We start from the raw sequence: 16,155 nt of genomic DNA on the forward strand, positions 1-16,155 counted from the left end.
TAGTTAAAAGCTGTGTTTTGCCTCTATTTCGTTATTAAGGACAACTACAAACTAAAAATTTTTATCTCATGGTTTATCTCATGGCAGACAGCAGGACTGGTCCCAGTGAATGAAAGAACATTGATCTGCAATTTGGGCAAAAAAATTATGTTCGTAAAAATCTCAACAGTGACAGAAAAGTTCAGCTGCTTTAAGCCGTACTAATTATATGAGCCTACAGGTTTTCATACTCACATAAAACATTAAAATATGCTCTAGGTTGGTCTGCCATATGCTAAAATGACAAACCCATGGAATGTGTTACGAAGGGGCGGGGGGGGGCGAAGCACTGCAAATACATCTTCTGTGTGTAGACCCCAGCAGTGAGCAGAGTACAAATCCTGCGGAAAAGGTAGATTTGGTAGCATAGCCCGAATACTAGCAAGGCCGCTAGTATTGCAAGGAGCATCAAAGACCCTCTTTACATCTGAACCAGCAAGACTTTCCTTCAGGTAGGTTGCCCCCTCTGTGGGCAGCATTTGCTTTAATGCAGACTCTCCCAGACCCCCTTGCTTTGCCATAACGCTTCGTGCCTGCCATGCTTAACCGTGGCACCTGCCAAAGCCTGGCTCGTCCCCGTGGCTTTTCTCCGGCCGCTCTCTTTGGAAATCCCAAGCGCCCGGCCCAGACGCAGGCTGAGGAGGAGAGGGCCGGGACAACGGCTGTCGAGGGATGCTCCAAATGGCGGGGCCCGAGGCGCCGGGACGCCCCGGCCCCCGCGGCCGGGCTGGAGGGAGGGCGGGAGGGCAGCCCCGGGGCGGGAGCCCCTCAGCGCCCTGCTCTCGCGAGAGCAGCGCGGAAACCTCGCGAGATCTGCGGGGGCTCCCCCTCCCTCGGCGGGCAAGGCGCGCGGTCCCGGCTCTTCCCTTTTCCCGCCGTTTGCGCGGGGAGCCGCCGGCAGCCAACCAGGTAACGGCGCGCGCTCTCCTCACCGGCGCCGCCTGGGAGCGGCCGCCGCCCTGCGGGGACGGGCTCGGCCGCCGCCGCGCCGCGGGTGGGGCCTCCCGGCCGCGGCCCAGGGTCCCCGTGGGGCACCTCGTAAACACTGGCCCCTCCTTCCGCCGGCAGCCCCCGGGCTGGGGGGAAGCGGGTCGCGCTTGCCCGTTTTCTCCCCGTTTCGGAGGCCTTGCTGCCGCTCGGGAGAAGGGGCGTGTGGGGCATGCCCGACCCCTCCTTTGCCGTCCCGGCCTCTGGGCGGGACACAAGCCCGGCGGGAAGCTGGGGCGGCTGAGGCGCGGGGTGCTTGCTCCCGCCTGGCAAACTCTGAGGCGCTGGTCATGGCAGGATTTCTCAGAGCACGCCGGCGTGTTTTACGAGTGAGTTTTCTCTCTGGTGTTTGTCCAAAGGGAAAGGGGGGAAAAAAAAAAAAAAAATCACCGCTGGGAGGTAGAGCTGAGTTTGTAGGAGGAGCTGATGTCCAGGCTTTTTGGTGGGGGTCCGGGGTTCAGGAAGCTTTGTGCTCTCCAGAATCACAGAGGGGCGATGTGTTCCTGTCGGCGAAGTGTAAATACAGATAAGCAGCTTCAGCGCTTTATCAGCGCTAACTGCCAGTGCTGGGAAGGCGTGTGTAGGAAGGCAATCGTTTATGAAGCTGCACAAAGTCTTGCGATGCCGGAGGGAGTTGGTGGTTGAAAGAAGAGGGAAATAGAAATGTTTAGGTTGTTCTGTGAAGGGGTTAGTCGGGAGGACAGGGGGAAAGCCCCGTCTGAGAGAGCAGCCCCGCTTCCTGCCAGCCTACAGCAGCAGGTAATGTTTGGGAGAGGGGCTGGCATTGTGCTTCCTTCCCCCCCTCAGGCAGCTTCCAGTTCTCTCCCTGCCTGCAAGTGTCTGTACATCCAGCTCAGGTGTTTTTTTCCCTAAGGACTGGAAAGTCCGTCCTTAGGACTAGAGAGTAAGCTAAGAAGCTGACAGCACTGAACGCCTTTTACACCTGTGCAACTGCCCAGACCTGTCAAAGGCTCTACTTGAGCACTTGCTGGGGGCCCTCTATTTAAAGACAGGTTGAACACCTGTAGAAAGCAGTGTATCATTTGGGGATCTCAAAGCAGGTGAAGCTTGGGAAAACTCATTGCTCTTTTTTTCCCCTGTTTGTATTCAGTTGATGTGCTGACCATTTGCAGAAGCTCTGAGCAAGTTTTTTGCATTTTTTTCTTACAGTCATCTGTGGAGGAAAAAAAATAACCCAACCAAAAACACCAGGGACAGGCTTTACTAATGCTAGAGTGAGATGCCCTGTTATTGAACATAATTCATCTGACATACTCAAATCTAAGATAGCGAGAGCAAGTTTCTTGATTTCACTACCCTAGTGCTTGACAGAGAAAATGATGGTTTCTGACATATCTGTGCTTGAACGTAGAAAAATAAGAGCTTAAAAGACATTCCTAATGTCACTAGGCAATTGGTTCCACAAAGAAGCATTGTAAGACGGCTTAATGTGACTGCACACAAAGTGGAGCGTTTCAGCTGCAAAGATGCAAGCAGATTACTGTTCAACTTCTGCTGAAGAATTGTAGGCATTGATAATTTGAAAAGGTAATTTTATTTTCTATTAAGGACTTCTCTTAATATAAGAACGTTAGCTAACTTGAAACCGGGTACTGAAGTGAACGATGAATTTTCTATAGACAGAGCATGTTAAAGCAAATGTGGAGCTCCCTAATGGTTACTGAGGGTTCAGTCAGCTCCATTACTGTAGCGTTTAAGTATTTTTATACTATAAAAAACATACAGTTCAGGCGTTCCTGTGTTGTCGAGAGTAATGCTTTGTTCCATTTATTCCATTATTTTTACTCCATTTTAAAGACTGCCAGACTGAAAGAAAAGTGACTTGCTTAAGACTGTGCACAGAGATGTGAGAAAGGAGACCAGAACCAAGGCCTCCAGGCCCTATGCTAGGTCACTGATCACTGGGCTAAACATGTTATTGTCATGAATCTAGGGGACCAGCTAAACCAGTAGCTGCATTCAGATATTCTAAGTTACTTGAAGGCTCTCAAGATAGGAAATGCAGCTTCTTGACTGATTGTAGACCTTGTATTGTCTGAACTACGACTATAACTTGTGCTTCAAAAATTTCAGAGCCAATTACTCCTTTTATTTGTCTATATGGGCATTGTGGTTTGCTTGCTTAGGCTGCTACTTTAGGAATAGTACAAAATACCTTAGATATTTTTCTTATTGTAATTTATATTACAGAGTAATAGAGATAGCTATGTCCACCTGGTAATGACACAATCTCTGTTCAAAAGTGTTTGTTTAACATTGACCACATAAAAATGGGGAAAACTTTGAATGTCTGGTTTCACACACAGGGAACTGAAGGACAGAGAGGTTATGTGAGTATTTCAGTGTTGGACACCCAGTGCCAATAGAATTGAATCTTACCTTGGCTCAGACCCAGATCTGGGTACCATGCTTCACCTGTAGCTTACCTGAGGGCATCATCTGTGCTAAGAAACCCTTCAAAACAAAGAAGAATTATGGGTAAGATTGGTCTGAGTTGTGTAGGCAGTCTGGCTTTTAAGACAGGGCTGCCTGATAGTTTTCCTCAAATACTTTTTTTTTTTTTTTTAAGATTTATAAATTTTGAGATTACTCTCCTATTTCCTTTTCATCAGGGAGTGGGAATAATTTCAATGTAGAATCACAAAGACTTCAAGGGGATGTGAACTTTTCTTTGCAGAAGGGTGTCATTTGAATCCATGTTTATGTAAAGCATGTATATACACAAATATATCTCTGATAAAACTTTTGACAAATGTTTTTGCTGACAGCAAGATTTTGGAAGCATGGGTTACTTTTAGAAAACAGGAATTCTGTTTAACTGTAGCTTTATGTAGGAAAAGATTAATAAAGACTCCTAAGCATCTTAATCTAATTTTAAGTTGATAGCTGTTTAAGGGGGGGAAAAAAATTCTGTTAGTTTATAATTACTTGTAGCAAAATACTTACGTCTTCCACACTTTCAGGGTGACTGTCAGTGTATAAGCACAACTCAACAAGGATAGGCAGAAGGCTTTGTATTTCATCCATGGCTACAAGTTACACTCTGATAAATGCAAACATAAGTGTTGTCGATCTGTCATTACAGGCATACACCTGTCTTCAGAAACAGCTTCATAACTATGTAATTTAAAACTTAGCGTGAGCCAGTTCTGCAAATAAGTCAAAGAAGTTGGGAGCAGAAAAAAGCAAGATGAATGCATCTGGAGGAAGCTGTGGGAGTCCTAGTTCTGCAGAACCTACTGGAGATTTCTTCAAGGAATTGTGGTCCAAACTGAAAGAATGTCATGATAAAGAAGTACAAGGTAAATTGTTAAAGTTTGGCTTCACAGAGGGCTGTCTGTTACCACAGGAAAAATTTGAACCAGAGTACCACTCTGTCTGCATGGAACTAAATAGATTTTTAATGTCTTAAGTTATGCAGAAAGTTGGACTGGATGATTACAAGTGATCCTTACAGATTGACTGCCTAAGTCTGGCTTAACAGGATTAGAGTTAAACTCTCAACAAGTATAAATGATTTGCTAGGTTAGTGAAGAAAAAGTAACACAGTGTTACATGGGATTTGTGTTTGCTTAGGAAGTATTTAAATGTTACTTTATCTTTAATGGATTATGATTCAGAGTTTCCAAATCAAGTTATTCAGTGGAATTTTTTTCTTTTTTCTTTTTTTTTTTTGGTTTTTTTGCCTTTGGGTTTAGTCACTTCAGATACATTAAAATGGTTTGCATTGTTTATTTCCCCTAACTTGTGCAAAATACCACCGTGGATTAACATTACTGAAGTGAAAAGTATTTCTTCAGTTTTTAGTGTTCTAAATGTTCTCAACAAAATTATAATGGAGTTGCTTATTCTTACATTATATTTTGTGACCAGTGATACCAGTTTTACTATGGATTGACTGTTAGTGTCTGTTCATTCTTCAGTAGTGCAGGAAATTAATAACACTCAAAGTGAAGATGAATTGTTGCACCATATATTTCTATTCTTACTATAATATCATTTCACAAGTAGTATTCATAAAATGTTTTGCTAAAAATACTTCATAAGAAGTTAAGATTTTGTTCCGCTAATCTTAAGTCACATGATCCATTCTTTTGGATGGAATTAGAACAGCATTTGACTGAATCTTCCAACAAGCATATCTTTATGCATGAAATAGTATTTATATTAGGCTGGAATAAAAGCAGGTGAATTTTTGTGAATTAAGAGCTATAGTCATGCAAGTGGATCTTTGTAGCTGGACCATCCCAGTGGCCTTGGTCATTTCCACCAGCCTCAAAGCAGTTCCAGGTCTGTCCATTTAGGTCCCATTGTATCATCACTTCGTAATTTCAAAAACTGGGGGGGACTGTTTTAGAATGTATAGATGTTTCACACCTCCTACTGAAAGTCTTGACTGAACAATTTGCAACACTGGGCCTTGACACTTTATTAGTAATTTTAAAAAAAACCCAACCAAACAAAAAAACCTTTATATCAGTTTGGCAACTGAAAGGAAAGATGTACCAGATAGTAGCATTTCGTTACATTAAAAAAAAGTATGTGTAACCATATGAAATACAATTTTATATTGTGTCCCAAAACAAACAAAAAAATCTTACTTATTTTTTATGACTTTTTCTTTTTTTCTTTTCTTTTTTTTTTTTTTTTTTTTTTAAATTCTTGATGGTTCTTTTCAGAGTGGGTGTGATGTCAACTGCAGATAAATGCGGAAGTACTGACAGAATGGGATCTGGCAATCTGTGGCATGTCTGAACAACAAAAACTGAACAAACAAAAAGCTCTAATGTAGAGGGTAATGTTAAGTGACCCCTTCTCTAGTTTCTTGGGATGTGCAGCACGTGATTTTAAAGTTTTGGTTTTCTTTATACAAGTGAAGGTACTCTTTAGAATGCATGCTGGGTGGGGCCAGATAATTTTGCCACTAGGCAGTCTTTTTCGTGCCTAGCCCTTTGTCAGTATGTCCCGCACTGTGTTAGGTAAAATTAGGTCTTCCATGATAACATCAAAGACATGCCTGAAGGATAGTTAATTTTTTCAAAAGGTGGGGATCCTCTTATAGAAAATGGTACTGGAAGATATTTTAGAAACATCAAACACAGGCTTGCCTGGACTTCGCTTGTTTCTGAAGTCTATAAATAAGAATTAAAATTGACTCATGAGTTTCCAATCTAAATGTCAGCAAAAAATTATTTTAAAGATGGTGGAGGGTGGATTAAGGGAAAGTTAGTAGTTGGAGAGAAAGCTTTTTGCATGTATAATGCACAATGTACTGGACACTGCAATGGTGGAATTCTTATTTATTACAAATACATGAAAAGTAGGATTTATGATGCATGAGCTTGAAATGGTCAGGCATATTGTACAAGTTGTAGTATTTATGTATCTATAGAATATAGACTAGAGAATACTTCAAACTCATACAGTTTGAAATGGATTTTATTGATTTTTTTTTTTTTAAATATTATTGTATTGTAAAGGGTGTGTTTTTTTTCTTTTCCCCCATGTTAGCTAAACAAATCCAGCTGCTTATTCTTTTAGACTGATCACTTGCAAAAATTCCCAAATTTTGGCCCTCTTCAGACAAAATAGCTATCATTTTCTCTCAAATTGATTATGTGACAATGGGTAGGACTCCTACAACCCAGTTTCCAAAGATTTTGGGCATGGTCAATGTCAGTTGACTTTCATGGAATTCAGAAGTGTTCAGCAACTCAGAATAATGGTCATTAAAACTATATTTACTTCTATTTCCTACCTGTAGAATGTGTGGAATACTTGCACAGTGCTCACAAATTAGAAAGGAATTTAATAATGGTGCTTATAAAGTGACTAACTTTTGCAGGTGTTAATACTTGCATCTAGCTCAAAGTAATTATAGGATACTTGCTGCATGTGTGTCGTATCAGCATGGTTCCTGAGGATGAATTCAAGTCTAAAGCTCTATACTAAAAGAAACGTATTTCTACATAGAAATGTGAGGAGAGTTTTGTGTACAAGAAATAGCCTAATTCTCTGCAACTATTCCTTACCTCTGAAAAGCAGAAGATATCAATGGGGAAAAAACTGTAGTCACAGATGCAGAGAAAATTATGAGGAAAGCAATCTCATTGATAGATTGCTGTAGGAGAGGAGGTAGCTGGAAGCTCCTCAGAAGTAAATAATTATACAAAACAGGGATGGAAGGGATCTTAGGAGGTCATCTAAGTCTATCTCTATACCCTTAAGGTAGGATTATGCCTGTGTCATTGCTGACAGAAGCTTGTCCAACCCGTTCTGAGAAAACTTCAGCAATAAAGATGTTGCATCTTCCTAGGCACTGTCAATTTTAAGAAAGTGGATTTAATGCATTTGAAAATCCATCAGAACAGAAATTGTCATAGCCATTAATATTAAATATTACAGGTACCTAGTCTAATCAAGTTGCAAGTTTCATAAAATAGCGTTGTGCGGTTAATTAATCTGCCTAATGATAGTTTAAAAAAAGTCTCCATCACTTTAATGGAGACAGTGTGTCATTTACTAAAGCACTTATGGGCTTTAGGTAGTATTGATTTATATAGTCTGCAGATTGCCTGTTTCATAGAAATATTGTGTGAAAGATAAAATTGATTTGGGAATGTACATAGTGTAGTTTGTGTAAGTTTATATGCTCACTAGAGTATTAAGTAAGGAAATCTGAAAAAGCCAAGCTGTCTTAATGAGCGTGCTTAACACCTCCCAATGCTCTGGAAAAGCAAAAGGAAGAGATTACACCTGACATAGTAATTCAATGCTCTTGGGTAAAGAACAAACTGGTTTCCTGCCTTCTTATTGCAGTCATTTGAACTAAGAAAAAATGCAACCTTTAACTAACTAGTTTGGTTCCTCCTGAATTCAGGTGAGAGGGGAGATAGTGTTACCTGCAGCACAGTACTCAGCCTTTTGAGTGCTGCCTCTTCAGTTTGTGGCTCGGGTTGCCAGTGTTACAATCCTAAATACTTGCTGAACAGACTACCTGTTCATACAGGAGATGCATTGTTGTGCAGCTTCATTCCTTCCGATGGGCGTGGAGCAGCATTAAAGCATGCTTTATAGGGGTTCTAATTGCAGATGCCTAATTGACTTGATGAATAGCAACTACTTAAAAAAATAAACCCTCTTTCTATGCTGATCTGCATGATAGAACATAACATCTCACACGTGTTGAACACTTAGAGATAAAAGAAATCTTGCTATATTTCCTAAGAACTTCTTTTTTTAAGTAGTCTCTGTGCATTTTTACCTCATTGTCTCACTGGCATCTTGTAGAAGTTTGTGGCATGAGTTCACTGGGGCTCTGGCTGGCCTGACTGTTACATTCTGAGCGGCCTCAAGAGTGAACCATCTCAAGCCAGTAGTTTTCCCCTTTGAGCTGTTCCCAGTTGAGTGTGGTAGGGGAGAGAAAAAAGCAGTCTATAGCTGCGTTAACCTACATTTTCTATAGCAGGATGTAGAATTGGGTATGTGTTTTGGTTTAAGCTTGAAATTGTCAGAAGTTTTCTTAAAAGTGGTGCGGCTTTGTAAGATTATCATATTATCCTAAATGATTAATGCTTTTGCAAGAAAGCTCACAAGACACCTCATATTCACACTGAAGTTGTTCACAACTTTTCATAGTTTGAAGAAAATACGGTGTTAGGGAAAAATTGTGTTACGTTACTTTCTGATGTCTTATGAAAATTTCTGTTTGTATTTAAGAAAATGTTATACTGTTGGAGTCTGATTATTTTTGACCATTTATTTAGAATAGGAATGGCCAGCTTGTGTATGGGTAGTATCAAATAAATTTCCATAGCACTGCATCCCACTTGTTAAGCCACACTGTACTTAAAGCACCCTTATCTTCCTGCCCCTGTGCACATATGCCCAAAACCTTGTAAGCAGATTGGCTGAACTGCTGTCTAGCCCCTGGGCTGCCAGCTGGCCACTCCTGCTGAGGGCATCAGTCATATTTGCAATTTCTGCACAGAACATACATTTAGGAGTGCGTGGGCAGATGAAATATCATTGCTAGGTTCACCTTAAGGTGTTCTAAAGAAGCTTTGGCTGAGAGGTCTGGTAGCATACCTCCAATAGAGTATGTTGTCTTTTTGTGCTTTAAAACCTTGAATCTTGTATTTTTAATGTTTCCTTTATGCATATACATTGTAATACATTTTTCAGTTCAGTGGTTGGATGCTACATTTCAAGTGTAGTATTACGCATTTATGTGTACACAGAACATATTTTATGCTACTTATGTAGGCATAGTTAACAAAAATACATTGACAGTTCTTGGTGTTCATGTGTGGTTTTTTTACAAAGGTGTGTTTAAGTGGGAATCTGCGTGTTTGTTTAAGAAGTACCTATTTCCTAGGGATCAGAATAGCTGTATTTGTTTCCAAGATCCTGTAGAACATACTCAAGAAGTCCAGAATGAACCATTTTCTCTCCAAATTAGTGACATTTTTTCTCTCTTTTGCGGATGTCATTGGCAAAAGGAGAGTTAGTTTATTGTTTCACTCTTTTTTTTTTTTTTTTTTTTTTTAAATCGGAATTCTATAACATGTATTTTCTTCTTTCCACTTTTCAGGCTTACAGCTGAAAATATCTAAGTTGAAAAGGGAAAGATGCTTGTAAGTACTCATCCTAATGATCTAATTTATTAAAGGAGAGTCTGAGTACCATTAATGAGCCATAATTCTTGTAAGATCAATTGAGATTTTATGGATTCTTCCTTCAGACGTGTACAAAACTCTGCTCACTTTAATAATTCAGCCAAAGTCATCTAAAGATATACTTAACTCTTTATAGGGTGTGTAACCTGAACACTAGGTTTGCCTTCCTTGAACAAATGACTTGTAGGGTTTTCTTATCTACAGTATTTCTAGGGTGCCTATCAAGATGCTGACATTTCTAATACGAAAGATAATTAGGGAGACATTTTAAAATTGAGGTCAAATCTGCAAAAGAGAAGTAAGTGACAAGGCAACAAGCTAATTTTTTTTTTAGATTTTTTTTTTAATTATTTATTTATTTATTTATTGCTACATGTTTGCCTTTAGTATCAGGTGTTGTGCCTTAACTTTCAGTCATTCAGTAAAGATTCTGGTAATAAATAACCTTGCTAATTTTCACTCAATTCTTGTATTTTAAGACATATGTAACTTCTTTTGCAGTCATTATTTGCCAGTAATTTTTAGTTCTGTTCATTAGAAGCAATTTTGGGAAAAAATCTGAATTACAAGATTTATATGTACTATAGAATCACAGTATGTATTTACAGCGTTAAATCAGCTTTTATTTTCCTTCTGCTGACTAAAGCCATATTTATTTAAATAAGACATATGCTAATGTGATTCTTTATTCAAAATTTACTTCATGTTTAATTACATTAATATTATGTTAATAATATGTATGACCTGTATTATGAGTTGCAGTTTATAAAATGCTGTGTACAAGGAATAAAAATAGTTTACTTGATCTTTTTCCACTTCGGAAAACAATATATTAGATATGTTAAAGAAATTAAACTCTTCTTAAAATTAGCAAAAATGCTCCATATTTACATTCCCAGCATTGTCATCTGAAGTCAAAGATCTACAATCTTAGTTTTAAAATGTAGCCACAGTTCTCTCAAGCATTGTTTGTACTTTTTCAGAATTCACATTTTATCATCATGTAGTCAGTTTTCTTCTTCGTTAATTCCTATTAGGTTTTTTGGTTGTTTCTTTTTTTCTTTTAGTTACAGTTTTCAAATTGTACAAGCAGGAATTAACCCTTCCGTAGTCCGGAAAAAGTAGGTCCTTGTGTGCTTTTTTGTACAATAGTAACTCAAGCAACTGTCGAGCATTTTTGACAGTAATTGTCTAAACTCTCTGATGTGCCTATATTTCTGGTTAGGAGGGAAACAAAGGTGTACTTTCCATAGGAGTAAATTCCCTCTAGTGGAATCCATCTGTATGGATGTAGATGCATCTTATAATGATACTGGCTTTTCTAGTATAATTTGATTGTACTACAGTACATACTTAACTTGCTGTCTGCTTTTCTTATAACTGTTCTTCTGTAATTATAACTGTGTCTCACTTCCAGGAAAATTGTTCTAGTTTCTTTTCACAAGGCTTTTGGAAAAAATTGCCTTCAGTTGTGCAGTGCCTGTGTTGCTCTCTTCCCAAGATACCTTTTTGGATTTTGTTTATCCTTTCTAGTGCTCAAACCTCCTCTGAGCTTTTGTTTTGCTTATTTCAGTTAAATATGACCCATGCTGCTGGCATTTGATAATCCACAGTAGCACTTTGAGCCTTCACAGTGTTGTGTTTTCTCATGTTTCAGCTGCATTCATAGAGATCTCATCTGTGAAGGCTATAGATAATTGCCTATGGTTTTGACTTTTGTCTGCACAGTGTCACTCTGATGCTTGCGGAGCAGGTGCAAGTGTTTTCTTTGCACTTTCTGAGGACTAAAGGCTGCAGAGAAGCTGCTAGAAGATAGCAATGGCAGCTGAAGGAACAGTTCAGGACAGGATCACAAAAGGAAAGATTAATTAATCACTTCCACAACAGCATCCACCTTATTCTGGTACCATCAGGATTTGCTGCATTTACCAAGCAATTCACCAAACAATTCACCAAACCTACAGCAGGGTTTACAATCCCAAGAGTACCTATGTGGCTAACTCCCTGTTCCCCTACATATACACCTGCTCCTCAGGATCAAGATTTGTCAGCTTTTATATGGCTTCTTGTTCAATCTCCGACACTAGTAGAACACTGTATACTATTTGCTGCTGCTGTTTAATTGTGCATAAGAGTTCACAAATTTAAAAAAAAAACAAAGTGGCAATAGAGTCCAGTTGCTTACTTGTTTTGTTGGTGAATTTTTAGTCAATTGGAAATACAAATTCATATGAACTTTATCTTGAGTTCAGGTCGTATCATGGAATTTTGACAGATCTTTCCTTGAAATCCAAACAGCATATGTGTTGATTACATTTTAAAGTTATGCTTTCTGAACATTAAGATTGATATTGCAGTATCACAAGGAATATATTTATGTTAGTAGATGAAATTATATTAGATGGCTTTCAGTTTATGTTTTATACTTAGAGGCTACACTTACTCTCCTGGAAAAAAATCAGTTTAACATCTTCTTATTTCTTATGTATAATTCCTAAATGAAGTAGTTATTTCTTTTTTCATCTAAAAGGATGAAATTATCTCTTGCTGTAATGTTAACTTAACCTGGTGTATCATGAGTTGCTTCCACATTCTGAAATCTTAAATTGATCAGTTAGTTTTCTAGATGATGAATATTGTCAGTGACGTGACTGAACACATACCGAATGGTTTAATTTTTGTTTGTTGGAACCTTTCTACAATTACCACATTGTAGATACAGTACTCTTACATAGCAGGTCTTGTTCTCCTTGGTGCATCTGAATACCTGAGGTTTAGTATTTCAGACTTGGTAATCAGCTGACAATGAGCGCCTTATTTTGTATCCCACTTCAACATTGGAGCTAATGACTTGTAAATGCTAGGTCAGAGCCCATTCATTATGCAGAGTGCCTTTATAGCAAAAAATGTCTGCCATGTTTATCAGGTGCACTAGTATTCTTAAAAAAAAACCCAAACAAAACCAAACCAAAAAACCTAGTTCCTTCTGTCACTTTACTATCTTAATGTGACATTTTACAGGGTTCAGGTGGAAGGCATGGAGTATTTTAGTGTGGACTTGGTAGTGTAGGTTAATGGTTGGACTGGATGATTTTAAAGGTCTTTTCCAACCTAAACGATTCTATGATTAGTGTATGTTGATGTCTTTTTTTTTCTTCTTTTTTTTTTACAAATAACAATGCAATGGAATGACTTAAAGATAGCTTGAGAAAAGATTTTAAAATTTGATATTTTAGGCCTTCTGTAAGTTGCATAAGCTGAAAAAGATGAGATTTGTTTTATGCCATAAACATCAGAAAAATACAGACTGCTTTTGTCAGACTTCAGATTTTGCCATGGCCTTGGTTAATGAACTGAGGTAACAAAACTTCAACATTTTCTCCTCCCCAAGTGAAAGTACAGGTCTTAAATGGTCCCTCATGCTGTTTGCATATAACTGGTTTATATATGCAGCTGAAAAGGACAATATTGGTCTGGATGATAGTACAGAAAAATAAAATATCTATACTTAAATTTCAGAATTAATAAAATAAGTCTGTGATTGTACAGGGTGGAAGCTTCCAGCTGTCCCATTCACTTTATGACCCACGACTATTAATTTCTTGTATTACTCTAATACCAGCAATACAAAAATGTGATTGACTAATATATCTTAAAGGTGCCTATTTAAAAGTATGTCTGTGTAAAAGAATTGTATCAACAAGCTAGTAAATATGTTTTCATTTCCTATTGTGTGTGTGTTTAGCAGCTTTTTGTGAGCCACTTTCACGGCTTCTTCAAGTAATACATCTCAGGCACACTGAAAACAAACACCTTCTTTCATGGAATATACAAAGGATCCCATGGTAAAAAGAAGAGCTGGGAATGAATTCTCAGAAGTTAGTCATTGTCATGTTACATAGATACAGCTGCTTAGCTTTTACTGAGAGTTAATTTCGTTGTAGAAAAAAATTGTGTGCTTGTTGCTCATACCTTGTTTGCATCTTAAAGAGGTGTTGTGATCTGATAATAAAAGTGAAGGGGAGCTAAAATTGGGAAGTTAATGTTACTGCTTTTCCTTAGCTCTTTTGAGGAGGAAATGTTCTTTGTTAATTAAACAGTCCTGGCTTTTAGAGAAGGTATTTTCCCCAAGATCTTTTATTTCTGAGGTTTTTAGGAAGGAGGTTCTCTTACCTATGTTCATGTTATGGGAATCCATGTTCTATAGACTCTGAGAATTGCTTCTTGAGGAACTAAACCTCTAATGGATCTAAAGACTTGTCAGGGCTTTACAAACCTAATGTGATTGGCCACACTGCAAGATGTGCTCACTGCTAAGACAAGACCAAAATGACCTGATTGTGAAAGCCCCCAGTTAGCTTCCCAACAGCTCTGCAACACAGTAAAATAAGAGAAGTGCTTGAGCTTATGTTCTCTGAAATTGTTGCTTGAATACTGTTAGCTTTTATGCCTTGACTGTCATCAACTCTAATTTTTGTCCTGAGCAAAAATCAGATTTATCAACAGAAGCTCAACTGTAATATTAATTAGAAACCTAGCTGCTCCTTTCCCAACACAGACATTTCTAAATTACCATTCATCAGAAATACTTCATTTATCTTCAACTTAATATTTGTGCTGATTGTAATCACATTTCCCAAGAATATGGAAGAAACATGCCAGAGAGAATTCTGTATTGAAAAACTAATAGCTGTAATGTAAAGCTAGAACTAATTTTTTTTCTCTATTTGATTTTAGGGATGCAGAGAGGCTTGAAGAGTTTTATACCAAGAACCAACAACTCAGGGAACAGCAAAAAGCACTTCATGACACTATCAAGGTTTTAGAAGACAGGTGAAGTAGTGTCTTTTAGCTTTCGGGTTTGTTGTGTTTTGCTCTTACAGAGTAGCTCTGGATACTTTGCAAGGTGGGGTTTTTTTTGTTGTGGTGTGTGGGTTTTGGGTTTTTTGGGTTTTGGTGTTGGTTGGTTTTGTTTTTTTTTTAGCAAATCAGTCCTTTTCTAATACAATCAAAATAGTGTGTTTGAAAGAAAAGTGTAGAATTTAGATTCTTCTGATGGAATTAAATTTTTGTTATTTTCAAAGTGCTTAGCTTGCTTAGGTCAGTTAAGATAAATGGAAGTTAAATAGATCAGCTTGGGAGGCAGACAACCATTTTAAAGCACATTCTTTTCCATCCATTTTTGTGGAGGTAAATTTGATATCAATCGAGATGTAATAGAAGTACAAAACCTAAGGACAAACTATATTATATACTTTGAAATTCATGAAATAACTCACTGGGAAATCTTTCAGATTTGAGGAGGACTTTTTTGTCTGTTATACTGAAATTTAATCACAGCTTCTGTCTTTAGCCTTCTTTTGAACTTAGACATTCTGATCCCCTTTTGACCCATTCTGCCTTTCCCTTAGTTGGTCCTGTTTAATCTGGTACAGCAAAACAAAACTGATAGACATGAAATTCTAGTGCACTTTTTCGTCTTTAAAAATTATACCTATTTTGGAAAGTGTATGTTAAATTTGCTGCTAATAGGCTCTCGGGAGCTTTCTGGGAACAGGAGATCATTACATAGTAAATTATTTTCCTACATTCCTATGTTACCTCAAATTCTACAGCTATGATACTCAAATTTTGCTTTCAACTCTGTTTCTCTGTGAAAGGCATTTAGGGATAAACTTGTAACCGTGCAGGTAATAAACTTTCACACCACATAGGTAGAGAGGCATTTGCAGAGTGGATGGACTTTTCCAGTCCCTTAGCAGATGAGGTACTTACATTGCGGGAAAACAAAAAGAGTATTTAAAGTGGTTTAATACAAGGAGATGATAATACTGTGTTTATTACACAGTCAGGTAAGCTAGTATGAAGAGGCATTTCAGTATTTTAATCTTTCCATAATTCCACAATATTGAAATACCCATAAACCAAGATGGCTTCTACTTGCAATATTCAACTGTGGAATTGGAAACGTAGGCGTTTGTTTAATATTTCATATGCTAGCAGCAGCAATGCAGAACTCTTAACTACTTGGTCTCTTATTTAGCAGGCAAAAGAGAATCTGGTTTTCGCTTTGGTAATGCTGTTAGCATTTTGTTGTGTACCAGAAATAAATGCACTTCAGTTATCACCTGTAAAATGAACGCACCTTTCATTGCATGAATGAATGTGTCAAGTAAGATGGAATGATCATAACAAGTCCTTTTCTGATAGCAGATATGCTTTAAACAGCTGATCTAAACCATTAGAGACAGTGGAAGCAATGCCTCACGTGGATTTTTTTGGATCACTTCTAATTATTGATGTTTAGATAAAGGATTTTACTTTTGCTTGGTATTTGTTACAGAACAAACTTACTATTTGTCCTTTTCATTTGATTACTTTGCTTAATGACAGTGTTATATCCTTCTGGGATGAAGTAGTATTTATATAT

The 16,155-nt window shown here is 38.1% G+C and overlaps 1 protein-coding gene across 1 annotated transcript in view; it reads left to right on the top strand.

Moving 5' to 3' along the window:
* The first annotated feature begins 4,237 nt into the window (after positions 1–4,237).
* RBBP8 (RB binding protein 8, endonuclease) overlaps positions 4,238–16,155 on the top strand; it is a 35,362-nt gene continuing 23,444 nt past the window's right edge. Inside the window, exons 1-3 of the mRNA XM_009492021.2 lie at positions 4,238–4,349; positions 9,641–9,683; positions 14,463–14,558. Of these exons, the coding sequence (XP_009490296.1) occupies positions 4,238–4,349; positions 9,641–9,683; positions 14,463–14,558 (251 nt within the window). The remainder of the gene's footprint in view (positions 4,350–9,640; positions 9,684–14,462; positions 14,559–16,155) is intronic.

This window comes from Pelecanus crispus, chromosome 2 (genome assembly GCF_030463565.1).
Source record: "Pelecanus crispus isolate bPelCri1 chromosome 2, bPelCri1.pri, whole genome shotgun sequence".
NCBI lineage: Eukaryota > Metazoa > Chordata > Aves > Pelecaniformes > Pelecanidae > Pelecanus > Pelecanus crispus.